This window comes from Hemiscyllium ocellatum, chromosome 42 (genome assembly GCF_020745735.1).
Source record: "Hemiscyllium ocellatum isolate sHemOce1 chromosome 42, sHemOce1.pat.X.cur, whole genome shotgun sequence".
In the NCBI taxonomy this organism is placed as follows: domain Eukaryota; kingdom Metazoa; phylum Chordata; class Chondrichthyes; order Orectolobiformes; family Hemiscylliidae; genus Hemiscyllium; species Hemiscyllium ocellatum.
The window spans coordinates 30363942-30390805 of record NC_083442.1 but is presented as its reverse complement, the minus strand read 5'-3'; the positions used below and the strand labels follow the sequence as shown (position 1 = coordinate 30390805).

At 37.6% G+C, this 26864-nt stretch overlaps 1 protein-coding gene and 1 pseudogene across 2 annotated transcripts in view; one reads left to right on the top strand and one right to left on the bottom strand.

Moving 5' to 3' along the window:
- Positions 1-26864, top strand: part of scaper (S-phase cyclin A-associated protein in the ER) — a 324173-nt gene that overhangs the window by 209776 nt on the left and 87533 nt on the right. For both annotated transcript variants that reach the window (XM_060853762.1, XM_060853761.1), the window contains exon 24: positions 18725-18848. In XM_060853762.1, the coding sequence (XP_060709745.1) occupies positions 18725-18848 (124 nt within the window). The remainder of the gene's footprint in view (positions 1-18724; positions 18849-26864) is intronic.
- Positions 10820-11135, bottom strand: LOC132834787 (large ribosomal subunit protein eL36-like; annotated as a pseudogene).

Sequence of the window (26864 nt, the reverse complement as noted above, 5' to 3'; positions counted from 1 at the left end):
TTTTATTTTAATTCCCAGGTATTCCCAGCCGCAATCTTAACATATTCAGCAACTTCATTTTGGCCTCACTGTGAATTTGCAACAGGTATTTATCTGGAACTGTACAAAACTGGTATAAAAACACAGCTTATTAAATGTTTAATTTTCTGTAGCCTTGCCCTTTCCCATCTCTAACATCTTCCAGTCCTACAACTCTTTGAAGTCTCTGTGCTTTTCAAATTCTGACATATTACACATCTTCGATTTTTGTCATTTCAACATTAGTAGCAATGCTTTCAACTGTCTAGGCCCTCAGGTCTAGAACTCCTCCCCTATAGCTCTCTGACTTTCCCTAAGACACTCTAAAACATACATGTTTGAGCACTTTTATTAGCATACTTGAGTGGCTAGGTGTTAGTTAGAGGGTCTGGTTTCCTAAGTTCTAACGTTCCTGCTGAAGTGCTTTGGGACGTTCACTGTGCTAAAGTTATATAAGGAAAGGAGAAAGATGAAATTATAGAGCATTTGTAGTTCACCAAGTATCATGCCACCTAACTCAGACTGAAGATTTGAGTGAGTGAATCATACGATCTCTCTAATGGTGGATATTTTTTTTCATTAAATCACAAGCTTAAATTGCACATGTGCATGCCACCTAATCTCTTCCTACCTCTTCAAGTTGAACTTTCTTTTGAGAATAAATCAAGGTATTCAAAAGATGAGTTCACCCTCTGTATGCACAACTTTTGAGTACAGGGTATCGTATGTTGGTACCTCTTTAGTATGTTACCAGAAAGCATATAAATATTTTGTTAACTCTATGCATAAACTTAGAAAGGTTCAGGAGTACCTTAGTCTGCTGTATCACTGGACCAAGCAGACTGAGAAGAGAGAATGGAAGGATCCCAATCATGTGATGATGATTCACACACCAGATGAATATGCATACTGGTCACATTTTTCATTTCCAAAGGAAAGATGAAGTACTCCAGAACTAATTCAAGATATCTTTTTTTAAAAAACTCAGGAGTTCTGGAATTCAACTGAAAGTAAACACAATCACAAACAGGCAATATAAAAACAAAATGTTCTTCAATCAAGACAAAGTTTGTTACTGTCCTCCAGATCTATGATTAGTGTCTGATTACAAGATGTCTGAGTCTTCTAGTTGTTAATTGCTGTGGACAATTCAGTGAAAGGCTGGGAGCCAATGTTTCATCCAAGTCCTCCGCTGAAGGTGATTAATGTAGTGTACACTTCAACTTATTGTGACTTATAGGACCTACCATATATGCGCATTCCAGTGGTCCAAGTAATGTAGCTAGAGAAATTCATCTTCACTGTACTACCAAGGTGAAGTTCTTGAAACGTTTCAGTGTTACTCTAATACTGTTAATTTAGCTTAATTTGAGCAAACAAAAATGTTCCTCAGTTGGGGCAGCAAACATGCTCTCACTGTCTAAAACTTGCACCTGCAACCCACCAATTTCCACCTGGGATTTGTACCCACGCCTTCACTGTGTTGCATCAACCTAATAGAAGTAGAAACCATATTTAACTGAACTCCTGGCATTTTCTGAAGAGTTTTGGGCCATAAGTAGTGAGGTGATGTAATCCTCTATTTCAATCCCATGTTTTAGGAAACACTGCACATTCTGAAAATGTTTTCTACTATTTGTTATTGCATCACACACTTTGCAAACATCTCTTGGAATTCCTTCAGAACACTTCCTGTAAATGATACACGTAGGCAAGTGATTGTGCTACTAATAGGTGGATCTGTGCATTATTAGAAGGAGCATCAATATTTTAATATTCATATAAATAAACTTTTGAGAAATGGCATAAACTATAGAAGCTTCTTCACTGCTTCATCAAATTCCAAGCTTCATTTTGCTAAACTGTCATTACAAATAATATTTATATCTGCTTCTCTTTACCAAGTCTATTTCTGTATATCTAGCTGGGGTAAATCTGAATATCACTTTATCTGGGCCCATTTTCAGGAAGCTCATGCAGTGCGAGTTGTATATCCTACCTCTAGTAACAGTCATGAGACAAGTTTGTGAGTTGAGCCATGAGACTACAGTGGAGAGATTTGTAATGAGTGAGGAGTTGGGACAACACACTTGTGCAGGTACTTGAAACTCAGTAGTGGGTAGAGGAATGATGTATATGTCGTGCTTGTCACAAACAAATTTTGTTGTTCAGATTTTACTCCCTTTGCCATCAACTGTGCTTTTCTTTTGTACTAATGATTCAGTAAAAGGTACTGTAACAATAATGCCGCTTTACAAACAATGCCTGATGACACCCAAAACACAGGATTAACCGTGTCTTGGAATAGAGTACATCTGTAATTATCTTTCATGAGTAATTGGAGACTCTTCCCCCTCCAAACTTTTCTCATCTTAAACAGTCCTTCTGGCTACTGGCAAACCAGATTTTTCTATAAATTTCCATCCTTCCCTCTCTGTTTTTGATGCTAAAGCAGCTTTCCAATGTTCCCACAATGTCTGAAGACCTTGCGGAACAGCAGCCTTAAATCTTGTGGCATGTCAGAGGACATTCTGACATATCAGTTCATCTTCTGAGTTCTTTGATTTTCATAAATTGTTTAGAAAGCAGAATTTCGTTAAAGTTATAAAGTTCATCATGCTTTGAGAATCAAAATCAGGCCTAACGTCTATTCTAGGCAGTTGTCTGAGGCACCTTTGCAAAAAGGGGTCTGTGGAACTTAGCGTTTGGATGCAGATAATCCCACTAAATTAGTTAGCATCATGCACACTTTAAGCTTGGAAAATACATTCTAATTCCTACCCTTCAGGGTTAGTAAGATGTTTTTGATGGACAAAATAAATTGATTACACCATTTACAACTTTTTTCATTCAGCAATCCTTTTAGCGGAAGATGATCAAAGGGTTTTATTCCAAACCCATTCAAAACCTTGACACTCCTCATAATTCCTATCTCCCAGGATCCTTGATATCTTTCAGCATGATTCACTTAAATCTAAAGAATTAACAAATATAAACATACTGAACAAAGCACTTGAAAGTACTGTGAATTCATCACAACAGAAATCCTTTTTGAAGGAATCTGGTGGGTGTTGATTTTATCTGAAAATGTGTTGCTGGTTAAAGCACAGCAGGTTAGGCAGCATCCAACGAACAGGAAATTCGACGTTTCGGGCCAGAGCCCTTCATCAGGAAAAGGGCTCTGGCCCGAAACGTCGAATTTCCTGTTTGTTGGATGCTGCCTAACCTGCTGTGCTTTAACCAGCAACACATTTTCAGCTCTGATCTCCAGCATCTGCAGACCTCACTTTTTACTCGAAGGTGTTGATTTTATGTAGACCATATGCAAATTGTTGAACTATATGCAAAAAATTCTGAGTACTCCTTCTGCCAATTAAGCATATTCGAGACCTTGATGTAGATTATTTCTTCCAGCTTGTGATCTTTTTACTGTTGACAGCGATGTGACCCTGCAGTACGGTCTTGGCACATGCTAAGAATTCAGAAATTTTCTTTTTGGGGGTGTGATGTGGTGCAGCAGTTGTTAAGTGAAGACCCATCAAAAGATAGTTGTCTCTTTCATAGGTGGATGAAATTATTAGTCATGTTTGATAAGCATTTGTAGAAAATAGGGCTCATTTCTGTCACTTTGGGGCTCAGTTTACAGCCCCTTATGAGGTTAAGCCATACAAATAGGACAAGGAGTTTACATGGTTTATTATCCACATCTCACGTCTGAAATCCCAGAAGCATGGAGCAGCTCAGAAGATTAATCCTGAGCCTGTGGTCTTAAAAGGATAAATCCTTATTACAAAACAGTATACAATATATTGTGTTCATTTCTATTACATTAATGGCAGTCCAAAGTCAGCAAGAAAGCAAGACATGGCAATGGATCTTTTACAACTATGTAACATTTCAGTTAATTGTGTAACATGCAGTTACATTATTTAATACATAAGAAACTATGTACCAAACAGTAAAAATGATTACAGGGTTTTAATTATGTAACATGCTTTGATAAAATGGGTTCAGTAATTAACAAGTTTTTAGTGTACTTTTGTGCAGCCATTAACTGCTAATTTAGAACTCTGCAACCAAACGTTCCTTTCATCGAGAGAGTAGGCTAATGACTTTTTCAGTTATTGATGTGTTCTCTTCAGAAATCACTGTAAAAAGCACCAGTCGCCAACGCATCTCCCATATCTAGAGTTAGTCACAAAGCGACATAAATAAGGGACTTAGATAACTTTCACACGCTGCGCCTAAGAATCCTGCTGTCTTTGACATTCAACTTCAATGGCAAGTTTTTTTTTATGTCTTCCAGCATGAAAATAGTCTTTTGCTTTATCAAACTACCTTGCAGTGGTTTTTAAGGAATTTGTATCATGCACATCAGAGGATATATTTGATGTTGATAAGTGCTTAGGTTATCTGTTTAATCCTTGTTTTTATTATTGTTCCCTGGACACACAATAATTTTGACTATGCTCATTACAGTTATTTTGAAATAAAATATTACATTGACTGTAAAATGCCTTGGGACATCTTGATGACATGATGAGCTATATAAGTGCAGTACTTTAATTTGTTTTCAAAATGTGTCAAGTATTTCTGATTAGGCAGAGTAAATACCATACTTCTCAAAGTATTAATATCAATTCTATTGTTATTCAGGGAGAGCTTGTGTCTTTTCCCACCGAATGTCAATCAGCCTCAAGCTCGATTCAGTTTGTTATTTATGTAATCAGTAGAGACATTCTGGGGAGTCTGAAAAATAATGTAAAAGTGTTTCTACAGGCAGTCAGAAGCATACTTGGTGAAGGTTGTGATAGATTTGGCCCCCATGAATGCAGAGCCTAGGTAGCTGACTATCTCAACAGGGAAGAGTGTATGAACAGAAGGAATGCTTTAAATGATACAAAGTTCACCACGCCTGTTTGTGACTTGTAAATAAATACTTGTTTTCATGAATACTTTTGTGAAACACTCATAATGCCGAACAGTTTCATAATTTAGTATAATATTAAGGAGAAGTCCTTAATTACTACTCCATTTGAAAAGGGATTTAACAACTGAAACCACTTGTCAGTGGTTGTCAACGTTTTCTTCACAGAAACTAGGAGCAAGAGTAGGCCATTCAGTCCTTTGAGCCTGCTGCACCGTTTAATATGATCATGACTTATCCTCTATCTCGAAGCCATATTCTCCTTACCCTTGTTGCCTTTAATATCTAAAATGTTATTCATTTCTTTGTTGAATATACTCAGTGACTGAGCCTCCACAGCCTTCTGTGGTCGCAAGTTCCACAGCTTGATTACCTTCTGAGTGAAGAAACACGTCCTCATCTTAGTCCTAAATGGCCTACCTCTAGACTTCCCAATCAGGAGAAACATCTATCCCGCATAGTCTGATTTGCACTGGACCATTGACTTATATTGCTTATTTCTTGAAACAAGAAAAATACAATTTAAATAGTTGTATTTTAATATATTTCAAAATGCAGAGTTTTAATCTGAGATTCATGTGATTCTAAAAGATCCTAAAGTGAGTATTGTAGATTGCTAGATTGGATATGGAAAGCAATGTGAGCACAGAGGCTCATGAATTCATTATTTTATACCATTTCTGGAAATGTCAGAGTGTCTTCACAAATGCACAAGATCCTTGGGGTGAGTACATTAATATTAACAGTGGATATCCCAAAACAGAAAAGTGAAATTCTGGCCTCCTTGCTATAGGAGGGATGTTGTGAAACTTGAAAGCTTTCAGAAAAGATTTACAAGGATATTGCCAGGTTTTCTTTCAGTCGGTGGGGGGGGGGGGGGGGGTGCAGTAGGTTTGAGCTATAGAGAGGCTGAATAAGCTGGGGCTATTTTCCTTGGGCCATCAGAGGCTGAGGGGTGATGTTTGTAGAGATTTATAAAATCATGAGGGATGTGGATAGGATGAATAGCTACGGTGTTTTTCCTAAGATGAGGGAGTCCAAAATTAGAGGGCATAGGTTTGGGGTGAGAGGGGATGATTTAAAAGGGACCGAAGGAGCAATTTTTTTCATGCAGAAGGTGGTACATGTATCAAATGAGCTCCCAGAGGAAGTGGTGGAGGGTAGTATAACTATAACATTTAAGAAGCATCTGGATGGGTATATGAATAGGAAGAGTATGGAGGGATATCGGCCAAGTGCTGGCAAATGGAGCGAGATTAATTTAGGACATTTGGTCAGCATGAAAAGGTTGGACTAAAGGGCCTGTTTCCATGCTGTACAGCTCTTTGAAGATCACAATTTCCTCAACATTGTTGAATTTGACTGTGCAATTCATTTCTTAGCTTTCCTAATACTATAATATCTCGGGAATTAAAAATTGCGAGGTTATAGATGTTGCCCTCTGAGATGTCTGCGTTGACTAGGCTGTCAATGAAGTGTTGCTTCCAAGTCTTGCTGGTATTGGGTCTAGCTTCAAGATAGAATCCAAATACGGGATTTGTTTGATTCCAGCCTGCAACCAAGCCATGGTGGCACCTGTTCAATAGGCCTCTGAGCTATACACTGCTTTCCCCTTTATCCAAAGTACATTTAAATTCCCATAATTAATGAAGGTCAATATATGGACATGGGTAAATACTAACCTATTCACTTTCTATTACAATGAAACCATAACAGCACCTGAACAGAGTTTTCTCATTGTTTTTCCAATGATCTTTAGTACATTTGGTGAGAGACAGAAAACATGATGATCAGTAATGGCAGGATTGGTCCCTCTGGGCAGAACTAGTATTTCACCAGTATAAAGCCAGCTGGGAACACACTGGGGATGTAGAAACCTTTAAGTAATGGTGGCAGCTGTGGAGCAACCCTTTAAAACTTGGCAATTTAAAGATCACAGCAATTGTATTCAGATTTGACCCTTATTTGATCCATTATATTTATGCAAAATCTTTATTTCATTAATAGGCTTTGACCTGTAGAAAACTTACTTGTATCAATGGCAGAGGAAAAGAGGGAGCGAGATGTTATACCATATAAGCAGTATGAATTTGATTTTATTAATGTATATTTTGTCTGTGCACTTCAATATTGGCCATAATATTGCTATACCTAAAAACTTCCAATTCAATTTAAAATGATTTGATTACATTTCAGACTAACTCAGGGAATGTGATGTATATGGCAATGCTTGTATAAATCTTTCAGTTAATCGGAAATTCAGTCAACCTAAATGCGGAGCCATTTTAAAAAATACTAAAAAATAAAACACTTAAGACTCTCAACATTTACTTGCTTCAAATAGGACAGTAGTAAGCAGTTGTGTGTTTAACCTCAAGTGTGCAAGGAATGGTGAGAGTTTCCTTGTGTCTTTTCCAATCACATGTACTCTTGTACATGTCATTTGTCATGTTTAAGCATTTAGCATTTATTACCAAAAGCATGATACTCATGAGATCTGATCATTCTAAATGCTCTATCTTTGAAGTTTGAGGAAGCTGTCATAGTACTATTAAATTGCCATGTTGTCTGTGAATTTTACCTTAATTAGCTACTCTGTTGCAGGTTTAAAAGCTCCTACATGACTTCCCTTGTTGGTCTGTTGCACATGGGCATTGCAGAGTGCTGCATAAAACCATACGGATCAGACAGTCACACTTTTGACTCTAAAGTTGGTGCTCAATAACAACTGGAAACAGTTTGCCTCTGCAAACCTAAACAATACTTCCATTATTTGAAACATGTCACTCTGTAATCTGCACTTTTCTGCCATGTTTATTTGGAATATTCATTGTTTAAGACTGTTATGGATTGTCTCAGCTGTTGTGATGGTATTTGTCACTCCTATCAAATGTGAGCAGAGTTTTCAGAGTAGGTTGTTAGGCATGGACTGGCTTCAAGTTTTCTCAGTCAGATAGAAGCTTCTAATTTAACAGATTTGTGTTTCAGCTTTGTACTTACAGAGTGCCCATCAGGCAGTGAAAATCCTCAAAGCATCAATGATCAGTCAACAGACTGGCCTTGCGACTCTACATTTGTATCAAAACCAAATTACAAAAAAGACACTTTGTTTCTTTTTTTTTTCAGGAAATGAACAAGCATTCCATGCTCAATGAGTTGTATACAGTCGGCTCTGCTTTAACGCGGTAGTTCCATTCTCGTGCAACCCCACGTTATATAAAAAAAAAATCACATATTAGTATTTAAACTGATGGGGCCAGACCCGGGTTACAACCAGTATACACTTTAAAAGATCATGCTATAAAAATAATGTCCCCCAATATAGCAGAATGACCTGTATATAGAAGTGCGGTGATTTACTATTGCGAGCGCCATTTTTCCCCAAACTTGATAAACTTGGGAAGGTGGTAACACAATGGTAATATTGCTGGATTAGTAATCCAGCAGCCCAGGTTAATGCATTGGAAGCGTGGGTCCAAATCCCACTATAGCAGCTGATGGAATTTAAATTCAGTTAATAAAATCTGGAATTAAAAGCTAGCCTCAGTCATGGTGGCCATAACTCTTGTTGAACTTTAACTTCTTATTACTATAACACTGCTGTTCTTAATGGCTATTATTTAACTTTCTGCCAGTCTTGCCTGTTCTAATGTACATGTGACTGCAGACCTATACCATTGTTGTTCACTCTTAACTGATCATGGAAATGGCTCCACCTGCCAGCCCTTTGCCCACTCACTTAAACTATCCATGTCCCTTTGCAAAGTTTCACAGTCCTCTACACACTTAGTTCTACCACTAATCTTTGTGTTATCTGCAAACTTTCACACACTACTCATGGTCTCAACTTTAAATAATCTATGTAAATTGTTAATAATTGCATTCCCAACACTGATCCCTGAGGCACACCACTAGTCACTGATTGCCAACCAGAAAAGCAGTCGCTTATCCCCAGTCTTTTCTTCCTGTTAGTTAACCAATCATTTATCCATGCTAATACATTGCCCTTAACGCCATGCATCTTTACCTTACGCAGCAGCCTTTTATGCGGCACTTTGTTGAATGCCTTTTGGAAATCTAGGTACACACATCTACTGGGTCGTCATTGTCCACCATGTTCGTAATGTCTTCGTAGACTTCCAATAGATTAGTGAATCATGACCTGCTCTTCGTGAACCCATGCTGCGTCTGCTGAACAGGAGAATTTCTAGCTAGATGCTTTGCTATTTCTTCCTTGATAATGGACTCAAGTATTTTCCCCACTACAGAGGTTAAGCTAACCTGTCTATAATTCCCCATCTTTTGTCTACTTTCTTTTTAAAACAGTGATATCACATTTGCTATTTTCCAGTCTGCTGGAATTGCCCCAGAAACCAGGGAATTTTGGAAAATTACCAGAAGTGCATTTGTTATTACTCCCACCATCTCTTTTAGTAGCCTGGGATGCATTTCATCAGGGTCAGTTTCACTATCTTTTGAAGGTATTTTATACCCCCTTCGATGGGGGATTTACAGAGAAAGACAAGTGAAAGATAGCTAGCTGTTAATGGTAGTAAACTTTATGATACCTCCACACAATTATTTCTCTTTCAGGCTAGGTACTTGTTTCATGTACTAGGTCCATACAAGCCATGATGACTTGGTCAAGAGTCATTCAAGATGATACTGGTTAATGTTCTTTTCAAGCAATTATCCCCTTTAGTTCAGAACCTATCAACTCTGTGGTATCTCTTTTTGCTGTCACTATACTCCATTATACACTGTGTATAACTCTGTGTTCTGGTAAACATGTTTAAAACTGGAACCATGAATTTGCATGGTTTTAAAGTGTATAATCTGACTATAAAGGGAAAAAAAAAGTATGTGATCCTTGTATGTCTTCACCCTTGGTAAATCTGAAATTCAGTTTAAAAAATTCATTTCATCACAAGGTATGTTACATTCAGACAAGAAGAAAACAAGACTTATATCCAATCATTCTTACTCCGCCTTCTTGTTCAAGTCTGATAGAATCTTATAACATCTCTTAAACCCTTACTTCAACATTTTACGTTGAGAGAAGGCATCTGCAAACATCAGAATGCAATTCATCTTTACATTGAATGGTTGTATCCATAGACTCAACCTGAATAGTCTTGCATTTTGAGTTTTAAACTTTTCCCTGAATGCCAGCAGATTCTGGCATTAATAGATTAATGTTCCATTGCACCCACATCAGACATAGACTTCAAACCATTGAAGAGCCAGTAATAACCCCAAAGTTTTATTTTCTACAGTAGATAACTTCCTCTCATATTGGTATAATTTCTTGGAAAAGTACCCCAAAGGTTTCCAAACTCAGGACTAATCTTCTTGCAATAAGACAATGTCTGCCCACAAATTACAAGAATCCATTGTCATTTTAAAAGCAGCCAGTGCCAGTATGTTTATTCCAATTGCTTTCAGCTTTTCAAAGGCTGATTATCATTCTCCTTATCTGTTTCTATAACAGATTTGTTAAGGGTACAGTCATGTACTGAAATTATACAAATTTCCTATAAAATCCGTGCACTTCTAAAAACCTCAATTTCCCATCCAGTTTTAGGAACAGGAAATTCTATTTGCTATATTTCTTTTGCTGATCTTGGCAACACTTGTCTTTGTCTTACAGTATATCCTAGGTTACACTTACTACTGCAAATTCACTTTTGGCCAGATTTATCACTAAGCCAACTTATTGTAGTTGCTCAGACGTGACTTCTAATTGTTTAAATGTTCATCCCAGGTGTTACTATATATTACAGCATCGTCTGAATAAACTATGCAGTTCGGTATTTCAACTCTGACTTGATTTTTTTTAACTTAAGAACTCTAATTGTAACAACTTTGTACAGATCAATCTTTCTTTGCAGCTGCCTTTCTCATTGCTGCCAGCACATTGCTGAGTTCTTCACACTTCCTCTTAGCACAGATGTGAGTACCAGCTCTTTTTGATGAATTTGAGTGCACACTTGTCTTTAGAGACTTTCAGTAACTCCATTGCACGCTTTTCATGGGGAGCAAAACCACAGACCTCACAGATCAGATCACTGATAAACGTGATGTGTTTAGTTAGATGCCCTCTTCACTGGCACTGTCTTGGACCAGTCTTGTTCTTGGTAACAGAGTGACCTTTGCGCAGGCCGACTGCCATAGGATATCGGATTCCCATTTCTCCGGTTCACTTATGGCGTCAGTGAGGAAAGTGACTTGATTCATTTTTAAACCCAAGTGTCATGACTCATAATTGCCATATCAAATGGTTTATATGAAAGATAAATATCTCCTCAGCCCTTGATGTTAGCAATCCCTGCCAGTAACCCTTGGATAGATCAGTTTTAAAAAGAAATGAGGCACTGTCAACTCGATACAGTCTTCTAACTGAGAAATTAGGTAGGAATCTGTATTTGTGAAGGCATTTACCTTTATGGTCTGCAAGATTTAGTTGGTCCATTCAACTTCAAAATTAACACTCCCAATGAATGCCAGCTGCTTTGGCTAGATTCAATCATGTGATTCTAAGCCAGGACTGAATCTATGTTTCTCCCTGAATTTGTTTCTCTGGGCTCAACAAATAAGAATGCTGTTTTAATAATACTGATTCTTCAATGGGCACATTTATGTCCAGCTAACATAGTCAATTCAGGTGTATCTTTACAGATTTCCTTATACTCCTAAGTAATTTTACTAGATCTTCCCATTTTCATTCTTATCAATTTGAGAATACAGTGCCTAACTGTCTCAGTATTTTTGTATGGACTAGTCAAATTTTAAGACATTCATTTCATAAACTATCTACTTTACTGTCACTGTCTCTGTCATCCTCTGCTACTCCTGTCCCCTAACACATTTGCTCCTTATATCTTCTTCCCTGCAACGGTATCACTTTAACATGTTTATGTGACAATAGTTTTCTTCCTACAATCAGGAATAATGAATTAGATAAGTGACTTAAATAATGCTCCTCACCACCTTGCAATGACCATAATTTTGCTTTCAGAGCTTATGTTGAAGCATAGAAAATAGGTCAGTGGGCCATTCAACCCATATAGTCAGCTCCACTGTTCAACTTGGCCATGTCCTGTATCTCAACGCAATACTCCCAAACTCTCCTCATACCTCTTAACACATTTGTTAAATATATTCAGTACTTGCCTTTGCAGTCTTGTGTGATAGAGAATTCCAGAGGTTCACAACTCTGAGTAAAGAATTTAATCCTTAGACCATAATGGCCCATTGCATGTCCTGAAAGCGCAACCAGTTGTTCTGGGCCCCACAATCAGGGGAAACATTGTTCCTCCATCCAGTTTGTTCAGCCCTGTCAGAATTGTCTGTATTTCAATGACATCCCCTTTCATTCAACGTTAGCCTGGAGGTTCTGGATGACTGCATCACCGCCTCCCTGAAGTGTAATTCAATCCAAGGAAGGATGAAAATTTGCTGGAGGACCTCAATGTAAATATTAACTGAGAGAAGCCACAAAGCATTACTATCTTAAGAAATCATTTTATTCTTTTTATCATTAATATAAAAATCCATAATAATGCTGTTTAATTTATAGAGACAATTTTGAGAAACGATGTTTTGGTCTTTAGCAATGAACCTTATCTAAATTCACAAGTACTTTGAGCTTGTCATTTCGGGCTTGTGAGTAAATTGTGACAGTTGACAGCTGTTGTTACTCTAATAAGATTAAAATAAAGAAATTAGTTGTACTGGTTTTAATCTACCATTTAACACTAGAAACCACCTGGGGCCTGCTTTATTCTGTTTATGCAGCATTTCTATGTTAGTTTTATGCACAGAATCCACCAAGGAATAAGATGTCTGCTTGGCTTCATTAACTGAAGAAAACCTTGCTCCCTCAAATGCTGTATTTTGCTAATGGAATTCTTCCATGTTTCTTCCTTTTTTGTTGCTGTGTGTTTTATTTTAAAATTTTCCTGTTGAATGTGTTTGAGCCTTTTCTTCGGTATTATTTCTCAAGTATGCAAGCAGTGGTGCTTTGTATGAGCCTCAGCAATGAATGTCGGCAGAATACTCTAATGTATTTGTTCACAAGATGTCGGTGACACTTGAATTGTTGCATCGAATTTTCTATCCCCTGTTGCTATAAGACATACTGCTGAACCTACAATTTGAACCACTGCAGTTCTTATGAGTGATCCTCTGACTGAAGGTGCTTTCTGCCACCTGCACTTTGTGTTATTTCTGCCTTTTTGCATCCAGCCTTGGCCTCTGAACTCATACTTTTACTATTTATGGCCAGTACATGACCACTTCCTGATGTTAGGAAAGGACAGAGCCAGGAACAGCACAATCTTAAAGTTGCACCAATGGTCACGTTTGGAAAGGATCTCCAAAAGGAGACCCCAATATCTTTAACGTAGAATCTGATTGAAGATGCTTTAAACAGAGATGTTGCAGGATAGACTTGCAGAAACATGGAGCAGAAAGAGATCATTAAAAGTGAGTGTAAGGTTCAAAACTTGAAAGACCAAAGTAGTAAACTTATGTTCAAAATCACTCTTGCCATGTTTAAGAAATTAAAAGTGTCTTTGTTGAAAAGGTTTTTCTAGAATCCTACTTTGTAATTTGTCTCTAAAAGCATTGCCAAGTTTGACCATATATACGACCAGGCGTTAGTAAATAGAATCCTCCATCTGTTGCATGACATATTCACATTCTGCCAGTATGCAGACCTTATTCATTTAAAGAAAAACAAATATAATTAATATGTATTAATTATTGTTATCATTCTTAAAAGTTATCTAACCATTTAAAGTCTAAAATACCTTGTACTGTTGTGCATGAGGAAGGAAGAATGTATTAATTAGTTAGATTTGTACACAAGAAACCTATGTAGGCAAAATTGTAAAGTCAGTGGGTCATAGCAACTGTTGCACATATCAGAGTTTGATTCAGTTGAGCTTTAATCTCTGGAAATGCTAAATCACTACACTTGTATTGAGATGTTAACAATTTTATTCTTTCTTTTGCAAGACATTTTCACAGTGATGATTCACTTCATTGTAGTCAGTCATATATTAATTTATCTAATTCCTTTATGACCATTGTGAAGCTAGAAGTCATACTTGTTCTGCTGATCTATTTAATAACATATTTGCTGTTTAATACACATCCAGCATTGAAATATTCCAAAACAAATCATCTTTTTACCTTGCATTGATGGTAAACCAATTGAAGGATTAATATAGTCATTAATTAGTGGTTTGGTTAACAGTCCTGAATTTCATGTATAAAAATGTGAGAGAAGGAATTCTCCACAGCATATTAGCATTAATGATGAAAACCAAATTAACTAATTTGTACTTATATCTTTCATACCCGTAATAAAGTATGTCTTAAATCTCTCAACAACTTGTTCATTACTTTTGACGGTAGTCACTGATGTTATTATGCCGTAGGCAGACTTAGCAGCCATTTTACATATCATAGCAACAAGTAAATGTGATAAATTACCAAATAACCTGACTTTCTTGGTCATGATTGTTGGATAAATATCAACAAGAACAATTGGACGACTTCATGCCCTTCATGAGAATACTTGCCTAGATTATTTTACATTTTTCTTCTTATCACATATGGCTACAATACAGCACCACTTCAGTACTGTAATGAAATATCTACAAGTGTCCAGGCCCTCCACCACCAATGCTCAGTAGCAGCAGTGTGTGCTACCTACAAGATGCACTGCAGAAATTCACCAAAGATCCTTAGACAGCTCCTTCCAAGCACATGACCTATGTGCTTATATTTAATCTTTTTGTTTCAGCATTAATATGGAAATGTTTTTGAAACTAAGTATACCAAAGTACCATTTGCAAATTTCTTGAAGGATGTTGGCATTTGGCAATGAATTTGCCATCCAGAATCGCAAAATAGCTGAAGCAAATGGGAATGATTACTATTGCTCCACTGTTCCTGTTCCTCCATCACCAACACTCAGTAGCAGCAATGTGTATTATCTACAAGATGCACTGCAAAAATTCACCAAAGATCCTCACACAGCACCTTCCAAACCTACAACCACTTCCATCTAGAAAGATAAAAATCGAGGTACACAGGAACACCACCTCTACAAGTTCCTTTCTAAGCTGCTCAACTTCCTGACTTGGAAGTATATCACTGTTCTTTCACTGTTAGAAAATCCAGGAATTCCTTTATGGGCAGGAGAGCATGTGGCAGTTCATGAAGGCAGCTCAACACCACCTTCTCAAGACAGCCAGGGATGGGCAATAAATGCTGGCCAGCCAACAAAGCCCACATCCACGAGTAAATAAACTTAAAAGGAAATCAGTCTGGTTTATGCCCACATTTTGAGTGGATCTGAGGCAAGAATACTACCATTGATTAAAGCATACATTTTCTTCCTTTGTTTGTCAAAAGCTTTAACTATCATTGGAGTGCTGTTCCTGAATACTCTGATACTTAATGACATGCCCATCCTTAGAAGACTAGACAATGACTGACAGGAGTCCAATAAACCATAAATGAAACCACAGCTGAGTCTGATCCTGTCCTCTTGTAAGTACGGTCCAGGAAAAAAAGTAAAGAAAACATACTGTCCAGTAGGATTCACTGGAGAGTGATCAATAGCAAGAACAACCTTCATTTATTTTGCACATTTAACATAGTAAAACTTTTGATAACGAGTATTGGCAGGTAAATTTGACTCTGAACATAGAGGTATTGGGATAGTTAAATGGGTGTTAAGGTTATAGAATGTCTTGACTTCTCCATCTCCTTCATTTGATTTGCTATTCGTTTTTGCTCCCAAGCCAGATTATGAATCCACTTGTACCATGTTATCTGCTTCAGCTATAACACTGAGTAAGTTGGTTCCAGTGGTCAAACTTGCTCAACGTGGCTTGATATTATCATGGGAAGTAGTTTTGCCCATCATAGAGGAAATTAAATATATTTTTTTCCATATGTCAGTTCAAGGTGGGTGCTAATATCTCAGATCTGATTTGAAGATTGTAATCACAATTTCACTGGTAAGACCGGAGATTGATTCTACAGTGAACCTTCATTCAGTTTCTCACTCCAATGACTTGAGCACGTAATCCAAGCTGATACTTCAGAGGGAGCACAAAGAGCACTGTTGAAGGCTCTCAAGTTTTGGATACAATGTCAAAATGGAGTCCCATCTATCCTCTTGGGGTTGTGTAAAAGATCTTATGGTACTATTTGATGAAGAGCAGAGGGTTGCTGTGATAAATATTCATCCTTCAACTCGTACCAGGCAGACATATATTAGGAAATTCTTGTTGAAGTGAAACCTTACTGTGCACATATTTGCTTCTGAATTTTCTCATACAGCAAACTTTGTTTAACTAGAGCCTTATCAACCGACATTCTTGATAAATTTGCAAAAATTATACTCCTCAGATACTGAGATCTACTGCAATGTCCAAGAATTTTTGCTGTCAATAAAGTATAACAGTGATGTGTACACCTCTGTATTACATTTCTAGTACTAACTGTGTGTGTTTTAAATTGATTTCAGGAGATGTTTTTGCATTGATTTTTTTTTAAGGATTTTTATGTCTTAAAGCTTTGCTTGGTCAGTATTTCTGTGGTTAAGCAAATCTCTTGACCATCCAGAATATTTGATTAACTGGTTCACTCCTGATCCCATAAGTGCAGGTTAATAAAAGGTTTGCTGTATTACAGCAGTGATCACATTTAAAGTACTTCAATGGCAATAAAGCTGTTTTGAACAACGTACACCTGTGAAAAATTGTTTCAATTCAGACTTTTACTTTTCCATTCCTTCTGTTGCTGTCAGCTTTTTGCTCCAGCGTTGGTCTAACTTTTGTTGCTCGTCAGAGAATTACGTGAGTTGAGTGTGTGGTGCTGGTAAAGCACACTTAGTCCAATCTAAGTATTTCAGGAGTGAAGAGGAAATCATTGACTGTTTATGCATGTAGGTAGAGCATGATGAAGGGCTTATGCCCAAAACGTTGATTCTCCTGCACCTCTGATGCTGCCTGACCTGCTGTGCTTTTCCAGTACCACACTCTCGACTCTGGTCTCCAGCATCTGCGGTTCTCCCCTTCTCCTAGAAAATTACATGAGTTTTGTAATATAATTTTCTAGCATTCTGAATCATGTTTTAAAATACTGCAGGCCAAAGAATGGGGTATCCCTACAGCATACATCCCAAGAATGAATATAAAGATACATTCTGTAACGCAAACCTCATCTGTGTAAAAATTTATTATAACTGCTGATTTATGCAGTAAGGGAGACTTAAAATATTCATCACTTATTAACAGGACGTACAAATGCTATTCTTTCACCAGATGCTTTTGTTTGTCATTCAAAAGTATACTTGATGTTTTCTGACAGGCATGTAACTGAGCTATCGGTTTTCATTCATTATCTGTATTTATCTCAAGAGAGGGTGACCGTTGAAGTCACAGCAATTTACTTCTGGTGTTCTTGGGCTAAGAAGGAAATGTTTGGCTAGAATTGTTACTTTTGATCACCACCCAGCAACCCCTACTGAAACAGGTGCCTTTCTGGTAACTGGGATGAGATCAGGATTAGATATGATGGCACCCAAAAAGTGTTGCCAACTTACTCTGTCTAATTTTTTGTCAGGAGTCATTAATAGCAAACTGTGTAGGAGAGCAGATGCTAATGGAATTTTAGTCCAATCTAAGTATTTCAGGAGTGAAGAGGAAATCATTGACTGTTTATGCATGTAGGTGGAGGGTGTTGGTCGTAGAGTCATACAACATGGAAACAGACCCTTTAGGTCCAACTCATCCACGCTGACCAGACATCCCAATCTGACAGAGTCCCATTTGCCAACATTTGGCCCAAATCCCTTTAAAGTCTTCCTATTCATATACTCATCCAGCATTTTAAATGTTGTAACAGTGCGTGCCTCCACTATGTCCTCTGGCAGCTCATTCCATTCCCTTACTGCCCTCTGCTTTCAGATCCTTTTTTAAATCTTTCCCCTCTTATGCCCTCTGTTTTGGGCTTCCCCCACCCTTGGTAAAGGCCTTGGCTATTCCACCTATCCATGCCTCTCCTGATTTTATAAACCTCTTCAGGTCACCTTTCAGCCTCCAAAGCTACAGGAAAAAAAAGCCCCAGCCTATTCAGCCTTTCCTTATAACCCAAATCTTCCAATCCCAGCAACATTCTTGTAAATCTGTTTTGTACTCTCTCAAGTTTAGCAGCAACTTTCCAGAATTGTACGCAGTATTCTACAAGTGGTCTCATTGTCCTGTATAACAGCAACATGACATCCCAATTCCTATACTTGATGTTCTGACTAATGGAGGATTTTAAATCATGGAAATAACAGATTCTACCACTGGCTTGATTTCTGAGAACTTTAGACAGAAGGGTGGTATCAAGAAGGTTCAGAGAAAATAAAAGCTCAGAATCTAATTCATGGCCTGATGGATAGCCAATAATTTCTGCCAAGTCCAATACAAACCAGAATTGACCTGAACTAATGCTTTCTTGATCATAAAGCTTCCAACGACATTTAGGTTCGGCTGAAGTACACAGTGAACAATTGAATGATACCCATGGAAGTACATTCCAGCAAGCTTCAAGCAACTGTAGGAGAGATGGGAAAAGTGTTGAGGGAGGGAGGTATGGAGTGGGACAAAAGTCTTCCTAATACAGCTCATATTTTAACAATCAAATGTCGCCTTGTGATATTGTCTTGAAGCAAATACAAGCTCAACTGACTTTTTCTTTTTGCAGATCCCTGTGCAATGTGATTAATGCATACTGCTTTGCCTGTCGTAGCTGCTATGACAACTGCTTCTATGTTCTGTTCAGTAACAAGATCACCTTTTTAATGGAACTGCTGCTGCATCAATTGACGGTAGGAGTCAGTACCTGCATGTACCTGCCATTGATATACTTTTATGTTCTTATAAAGATGCTTAAAAGCTGTTGTTTTCATCCATGTAACTGGGAACCAGTATGTTTTATGGAGCGTGTATTTTCTATTTTTGAGTTAACTTACCTTGGTTATTTCTGAAAAAATGTCATATTCCAGGCATTTGTATTTGAAGTTTTGAAAAAAATAATTTGACCTTCTTCATCCCAGATAATGTTATATTTTTGACTTACCTGCCAATCTCTTTATATGTTGTGTGTCTGAGCATAGAGAGCATAAGAATAGTACAATATTATGAATATCTTTTAATTATACAACACTTTTAACATTGTAAATTATTTGATTGGGTTATGCCAAGGCTATAAATGGATTGTGAGCAGCAGGAGGAGAATGAGAAGAGGTGACTGAGACATGGAAGTAGGTTTTGAGACTTTTGAACATGCAGGTGTTTAGGGAGGTAGTTTTGGAATACAATATTAAAATGGCTGAGGGTTTTAAGACTCAAGGTTAAAGAGGAAGGGAAGGATGAAATAACGGGGGAAGTGAAGGTAAAGATGAAAGTTTTAAAATAATGATGCAAAGAGTTATGTGGTTCAGCAAGTTCAGAAGTGATAGGGTTTGCCTTCAATATGAGTCATCTAGTTTTATAGGTACTCAGCACCTGCATTAATTATTTCCCAATTAGGTAGCACAATTTGGTGTAGGCTAAAGTTCTCTCCACTTAGGGGCCAAACAATGTAGTCTCAGTGGAGGACCACTTGCACCAATGTGATCTTCTATTTCCCATGTTCCCATTGGCTCTCAGATAGCTATTGCCAATTAAATGCTTGACTGGTGTCCCTTGCTGCCTACTCAGATTTACAAAATTCATTCACATTTCCCATTGCTAGCTAACTCTTTTCATTCATACAGGTTTTATATCATGGGGATAATTTTAGCCTAACCTGTCCAGCAGGAAAGGAATAGGATCAGAAAATAGAATAGCATGAAGTGTGAAACAAGTAGCTGATCCTACCCTGTCAGTTTCCTCCTAGACAGGTTAGATTCTAAATTTAAATTTCTTGCTCCATCATTCATTGGAAATATTCTTTCACTGCAGACCTCTTTGAGGGAATGTGGAGGTGAGAGTCTGGTGCTAGATTATTGAGCAAAAGAAATCCTACCATGTTCATAAGCTGCTTGATTTGTTTGCAAAGAAATCAGAATTACAAAAATGAGCAGCATGTGATGATCAAAATACTCAAATAATTATTGCTTAAAACTTATTGTTGAAAAATAAACGTTATTTTATATCATTGGAATAGGAAAATGATTTAACATATAAAGAATAAAATTTGCACAATCCAATTACTGCATGTTCAACTTCTCTTCGACAAATCTGGCAGCATCAGTGAGGAGAAATCAGAGTTAATTTTTCAGGTCCGGTGACCCTTCCTCAGAGAAAGGGTCACTGGACCTGAAACATTAACTCAGATTTCGCTTCACAGGTGCTCCCACAGATTTTGCCTCAATTTCCCATGTTATTGCCTACTTCCTCTTAGGGTGCAGTTCTAAAGGCATCATCAGCCTTCCTGAACTATATTCTTCAAGTGTGAGCCTGGATGTTAAGTGGTGGCTGCTATTTGAAAGACTGAGGTTACACAGCTGAAAGCAGTGTGTCACAGTACAGAGGTCAGAAATAAGAGCCCAAGCTGCATTTTTTTTTCTTTCCTTAGTCTCGGAATGTTGAGCCCATTGTAGTGACAGCTTACTGCTGACGTGACTGAAAGCAGTTAGCACGCTAGTATCATAGCTGTGATTTCCATGTCTCAATGATTCATTGCTGAAAAGGCAATTAGAAGAGTTAAGTTACATTTTTTTAAGTTCTTGTTTATTTAACTGTATAAAATATCCATTTATAGCAGTGTACCTGAACCAATGATTCCACATTCATGGATGATGTACCCAGATGGTACTGGGTTTAACTCGCAGAAATGAAATGTGATTGTTGCTAAAGGGTTACTTTTCCTAATGCAATAAAGTATGTGTTCCCCCAATTGTTTAATATCTTTGCACAGGACATTGGATTTTATACTGCTGTTAATCACAATGTACTGTTTATGATGAATGTCTCTGTGGAAGCAGTGTTTCTCACACCACGTATAACTTTTCATCTCTGACTGTGAAATATTTTCTATTCCCCTTCCTCAGGAATTAAAATTTCTGTTGTATTCTATGTAAGACACTTTGAGTGTTTTCTATAGGAATATTTCAGTATAGAAATTTGTTCAACAAAAGCTAAGAAGTTGTGTTTATTCATTTGATTTTCTGTCCTATTTCACAAAGCTACTGCTTCTTGCAAGGAACCTGTTTCATGGGTCCTGGTCACTTCTAACATCCTATCCATGTCTCAGTCATTGCTCCTGTTCGAAATCCATAATGAGCGTTAGGCTATTCTTTGGTTGCTGTGCTGGCAGATGAGGCTGTTACAAAAGCATTCAAAAAAGCTTCATTTTCCTGAAAGCAGTTAGCCATCAGAAAACCCCAGCTCTCGTCCCTTGCATAACCCAAGTTCTCTGACAAAACAAAGCACCTTCATTGCTCCCCTAGCTGAGGTCCGCTCACTCTTTGGAGACTAGTAAATAAACCTGACATCTTTTTGGCTTTTATGGGAGCAATGTGTTGCATTTATATAGCACCTTTCCTGATTTTAAGATGTTCTAAAGCACTTTGCAGTCAATGAATTGCTTTTTGATGTGCAGTCACTGTTATGATGTAGGGCATAGAGCAAGTAATATGGTATTGATGTCAGAAAAGGGCCATATGTTAACTTATCTGGTGGGAGTTGAAATGTATTCAATTCTGCAAGTATAATTCTGTAAAGTATTCCTGTAACCAGTTTGGGAAGTCAGATTTGAGAGTACTGTACCTGTAAATGGTCGTCTACATTGAGATTGTTCCTAAGAGCTGATCTGTTGTAATTCTTTTCAATAAGAAAGCTAAACATGTTAAATGTAATTAAAAATATATCTGAATTGTATTAGAGTCAAGAACCAGTGGTCTCAATCAGCAGAATTTCCCATGGAACTGATGAGTAAGAATACTATCAATACTACAAAGACCAGGTTGTAATAACAGTCCAAGGTGATTTAATTGCTCTCGATTAGGCAGCTGCAAATGACCTTGGACGACTGATGAAAGAGGGAAATGAGCAAGAAGCCTGCTTTCATTTTGCTAAGTTCCCTATTCTAGAAGGAAAGAGATGTGGACAGAATGTGTTACATTTGAATAGTCACCCTGTGTTTGGTTTCAGCTCATATTATGATAACAGATTATTTAGCCTAGGAGGAGGTGGAATTGTGCAGGGTCAATGGCTTGAGGGAAAGAGGAGAAGTAAAGGAATTGCAGATAATGGGATTAGTTTTAGTTTGGCTTTCTTTTAATTGAATATCATTGGAGGAGAGGTGATGGAATTGGCTGTATGGAGGAAAGAGCAAGAGTTGAATTCAGTTGGCCTGACCAGCCTGCTACGAGTTGTATATATGAAAGATGCTTGCAATCATTTTTAAAGAGAATCAAAACATGTTTAGTCAAGAATGTTTAAATTAGAAAGAAACTTCACTTGAAAGTCTTCTGTGTAATTTCCAGAATTGAACTGTAGTTTAATTGGAAAACTATGTCCATACATTGAATAATTAACCAGAAAAGCTGGCACCAAAAAGCAAACAGGGCACTGTAACTATAATACATGCCGAATAAATTAAATGTAACTTCAAAGATCGTTAGCTGATACAGAAAGGAAGGAATTTCAGCTCAGTCTGGAATCTTCTTATTTAGTTCACTATCAAGATCACTATAGCTGGTAAGAACTGTTTCAGACATTAGACTTTTAATTAAATGGATTGAAAACTATGGACCTGCTGGTGGTTCAGCCAAAACATTTTTCCCCAGTGACTGAACTAGTACACGTACTTAATGCCTAATTACACATGAGGAGGCCATCCTTCAGCACTTCATATGTGACAGAACTCACATGAGTGCTAAATTGCTGAACAACAAGCTTCAAGTAGCTAACCTCTTCATAGGTTTATGAAGACGTTACTGCACAGAGGCCATTCAGCCTGACAGTTCCATGCTAGAGTTTATGCATACATTCCTCTCCCAATCCTATTTTATTTAACCTTACCAGATTGAGAAACGAACAGATAAACAATTATGTGTTTATTTAATTTTCCAATAAGTGCATCTATTTTATACATATCGACTGCACTTCTGCAAATGAGTATTACATTTTAATTGCTCTTTGATTAAGAGAATTTTCCTGGATTCCTTTTTCAATTTATTAGCTATCCTAATCTGCTGGATTTACTTTGCACTTGGATAAACCTTCTCTTAGCTTGACCATGATTGTTTAACTTTGCTTTTTGAGGATATTGTGGTCGTGTACCTTAACAAAAATCTTGACTATTTCTAGGAGTCTGTCTATAGTTTTTACACAATCGATTTGAAAGATTTAGACACAATGTGTTTTTAATGTTTAGCTCTGAAACATTTTTTTTAAACTTTAAGTATCCTGGTTCCCTGACTTGAAGGAGATAAAAGCAGCATTATCTCACATGCTTTTCTTGTGAGACCACCATAGGAGGAGTTTATTATTAGCTGATAAGAAATTTCTCATAAAGCGATACTAATTTTATTAAAATTATAATTTAATATTACTATCACAATTCAATTGTGAAAGTCGTTTTCCCTGTTCCTTTGTTAAGGACCTAATTGTTCTGAAACGCCAAAGGAGCTTTCTTTTATCATTTATTTGTTCTCTGACCATTTGTTCATGATTGGTCATCATTTATTGCCTGTCACTAATTGTACCCAAGAAGGTGTTGGTGAACTGAGTTCTTGAACTTTGCAGCTTATATGGTACAGAAAAGCCCACAGTGCTGTTAGGAAAGGAGTCCCAGCACTTTGACCCAGTGGCAGCAAAGGAACAGTGGTGAAGTTCTAAGTCAGCATGGTATGTGATTTAGAGGTGAACTCGTATTGGTAGTGTTCTCATGCATCTGTTTCCCTTGTCTTTCTTGGCGGTAGAGATCACAGGTTTGAAAAATACCGTCGAAGAAGCATTGTTATGCATTGCTGCCACATTCCGTTGGCAGTGAGGGAGTAAAGGGAGACTGTGAATCTGCAACCAATGTTTTTCATTACATAATTGTTTAGTAATTTTGTGTTTCGAAACACAGAATATAAGATAATGGAATAATATGCATGAATAATTTCTGCTTTACTATTTACTTTGTTCAACATACTTGGGACAACTTCTTCCCTGATGGTTTGTGTTTTAATGAGACAAATATTATTTTTGTCTTCACTTCCTAGATACCATGTTGCAAACTTTTGGAATATTCTGCTTATTGACTCTGGCTCTATTAGTGCATTGCAGATGAATAATTAGTGGTGTACTTTATCCAGCTGCTTGTTGAATTAGATAGAGCTTGTAAATAAGTTTACAATAGCCACCATCCATAACTATAATTACCTTGTGACTGGTTGGAAATAGAGAAGAGAATTTGAAGTCACCTTGATTGACCAAGAAATTCACTGACCACTATGTCAGTGTGCTCCAGTTTGAAGTTCTATAACACAAATTTGTTTTGTGTTCCATGCTGATAATTCAGTACTTTAAATGTGCATCCTGCTGTACTTTAAATGTAACTTGTTATATTTGTCGACGGTATCCCAGTCAATCCCTCAACCAAAACATCGTTTATCTTGCTCCCCTTAAAGCATTGTGCTTGAATGAGGGCTCTGGCAGCAGCTGGGCTGAGCCAAAGCAGATGCAGGTCGTATTACAGAGGTGATAGTATTGGCTTGTATTGGAGAAGATTTAGAATCGGATTGGAATCACTCTGATTCAGTAGCCAATGGAGGCAGATTCAGTAGCCAAGATGTGGGTTGAGGGTAATCCCTGAATTTTCCAAGTGCTTAATTTGAGCAAATGGTTCTAGGTCAGCTGTTGTGCTAGCAAAATGTTTCCTTTATAACCTGTGGGATTAGCATTGGTGACATTATTAAATTAACCTAGCAATAAGGAGGCACTGCAACAATCACAAATTCATTTTTTAAAAAGAAAAATGCCAATTACTTTCAATGTACAATCAATACATTGTTTTTCATTAATGGAATTAATAGAAGAGCAGGCGGCAAACCAGAGGTATTTAAGTTGAGTTTTGTTGGAACTGCAGAACCGGATGCTTAGAAGCATAGACTGGGTGACCACTTCGCAGAACACCCACGTTCTGCCTTGAAATTCCAGTTGCCTGCCACTTCAACACACCACAATGTTCCCTGGCCAACATCTGTCTCAGGCTTACTGCAGTGCTCCAGCCAAGCTCAGTGCAACTTGGAAGAAAGACATCTCATGTTCCGCTTAGGGACCCTGCAGCCTTCCAAATTCAATATTGAGTTCAATAATTTTAGGGCCTGAACTCTCCCATGTTCCAGCCTCCAACTCCACACACCAGGCCTTGTTGTCACTTATTCTGCCATCGGACATTAGATATTATTAGCTACTAACAATATCCATTAACAACTATTCACTCTCCTAGCCAGATAGTTATCCACTCCTTTGTTTGTCCAACTGCTCTTCTCTCTTTGGGCTCTATCCTCACCTATCATTTACTCCTCCTCCCCTCTTCCCCCAACGCTATCTTTGGCTTATAAACCAATATTTTCCTATTTACCATTAGTTCTAATGAAGGGTCACTGGACCAGAAATGATAACTCTGATTTCTCTGCACAGATGCTGCCAATGCTGCTGAGTTTTTTTTCCAGCAACTTCTGTTCTTGTTTTGTTGGAAAAGGTGGCTCTAAGAAGTTATAAGGAAAGGGATAAAGGTTCAGGGAGACAGAATCCAGAAAACAAGCTGAGATAACAAAAAACACCAACAGTGGAGTGTAAGAGTGGCAATAGAAATTAAAGCCAGAGTCAGAAGACCAGGTGATATGATGGGATACATGGGTGGTTGTGGTAAAGTCAAAGATGGATTAGAACATGAAGACAGATATTTTCAGTGTAATATTTTAAGCAATAGTTGACTAGGGTAAAGCATGAAGTATAACAGTGATGGGTGATAGGTAATGCACAAGGTTTGATCAATTGATTTTTTTTGGCAGTCTTGGAGCATGGAAAATCTGGAGCCTGGGAGACGAGTAAATTGTCGGAGAAACGAAACTAGACATGACAAAAAGCAAGAATATGGATGAAGGAGATCGGCAAGAAGAGAGCCCAGAGGAAGATGGGCAATAATTGTAGAGTAGACGGTGAAATATAAGGCATACAGTAAAGGAGGTGGTGCCAGAAATTGCCGAATGCATGTTAATCTTAGGAACAAAGAGATCCAAGTGATTGTTGCACTTGGTATTGGTGGTTTAGGTATTGATGGAGTGGTGCAAGATAGGGATCTGAGGAGGCAGTTAGCTATAGAGGAAGAGAGCTTGAGCTTGATGTGTTAATCCAGATCTATACCACAACGCCAAACGTGCTCCAATGTGTGACATTCAGATTCAAGGAAATGAATGTAAGGATTACACTAAGGGAATGTCTGGGCTGGGAGACCATGAGGGATTTACTGAGAGCAAGGGCATGAAAGGCATAAAGGATCTGTTGAGCAAGTTCACAAAATAGAAGTGTCATGAAGGACAAACGGGATTGATTGACAGAGAAATGTGTTTCTTTACGAATGTTGTAAGTATGTAATTTTTAAAAGACAATTAGATAATTTTGTATGATAGCATACAGCTTATCCAAAGTTGTCAAAAACAGTATTCTTGTTTCCATTTATTAGCAAGAATTCAACCCTTAAGTAATCCTTCAGTGAACATTTAAAGAGAAGCATCACTGTAAGGAAAAATGTGTTCTGTATCATGTCTTTGAAAAAGTAGTTAGCAGTAAAGTTGCCAAATAGAGTTGTGAAAATCAATCTTTCCTGAAAGCACATACATGTGTTTCACATATATTGG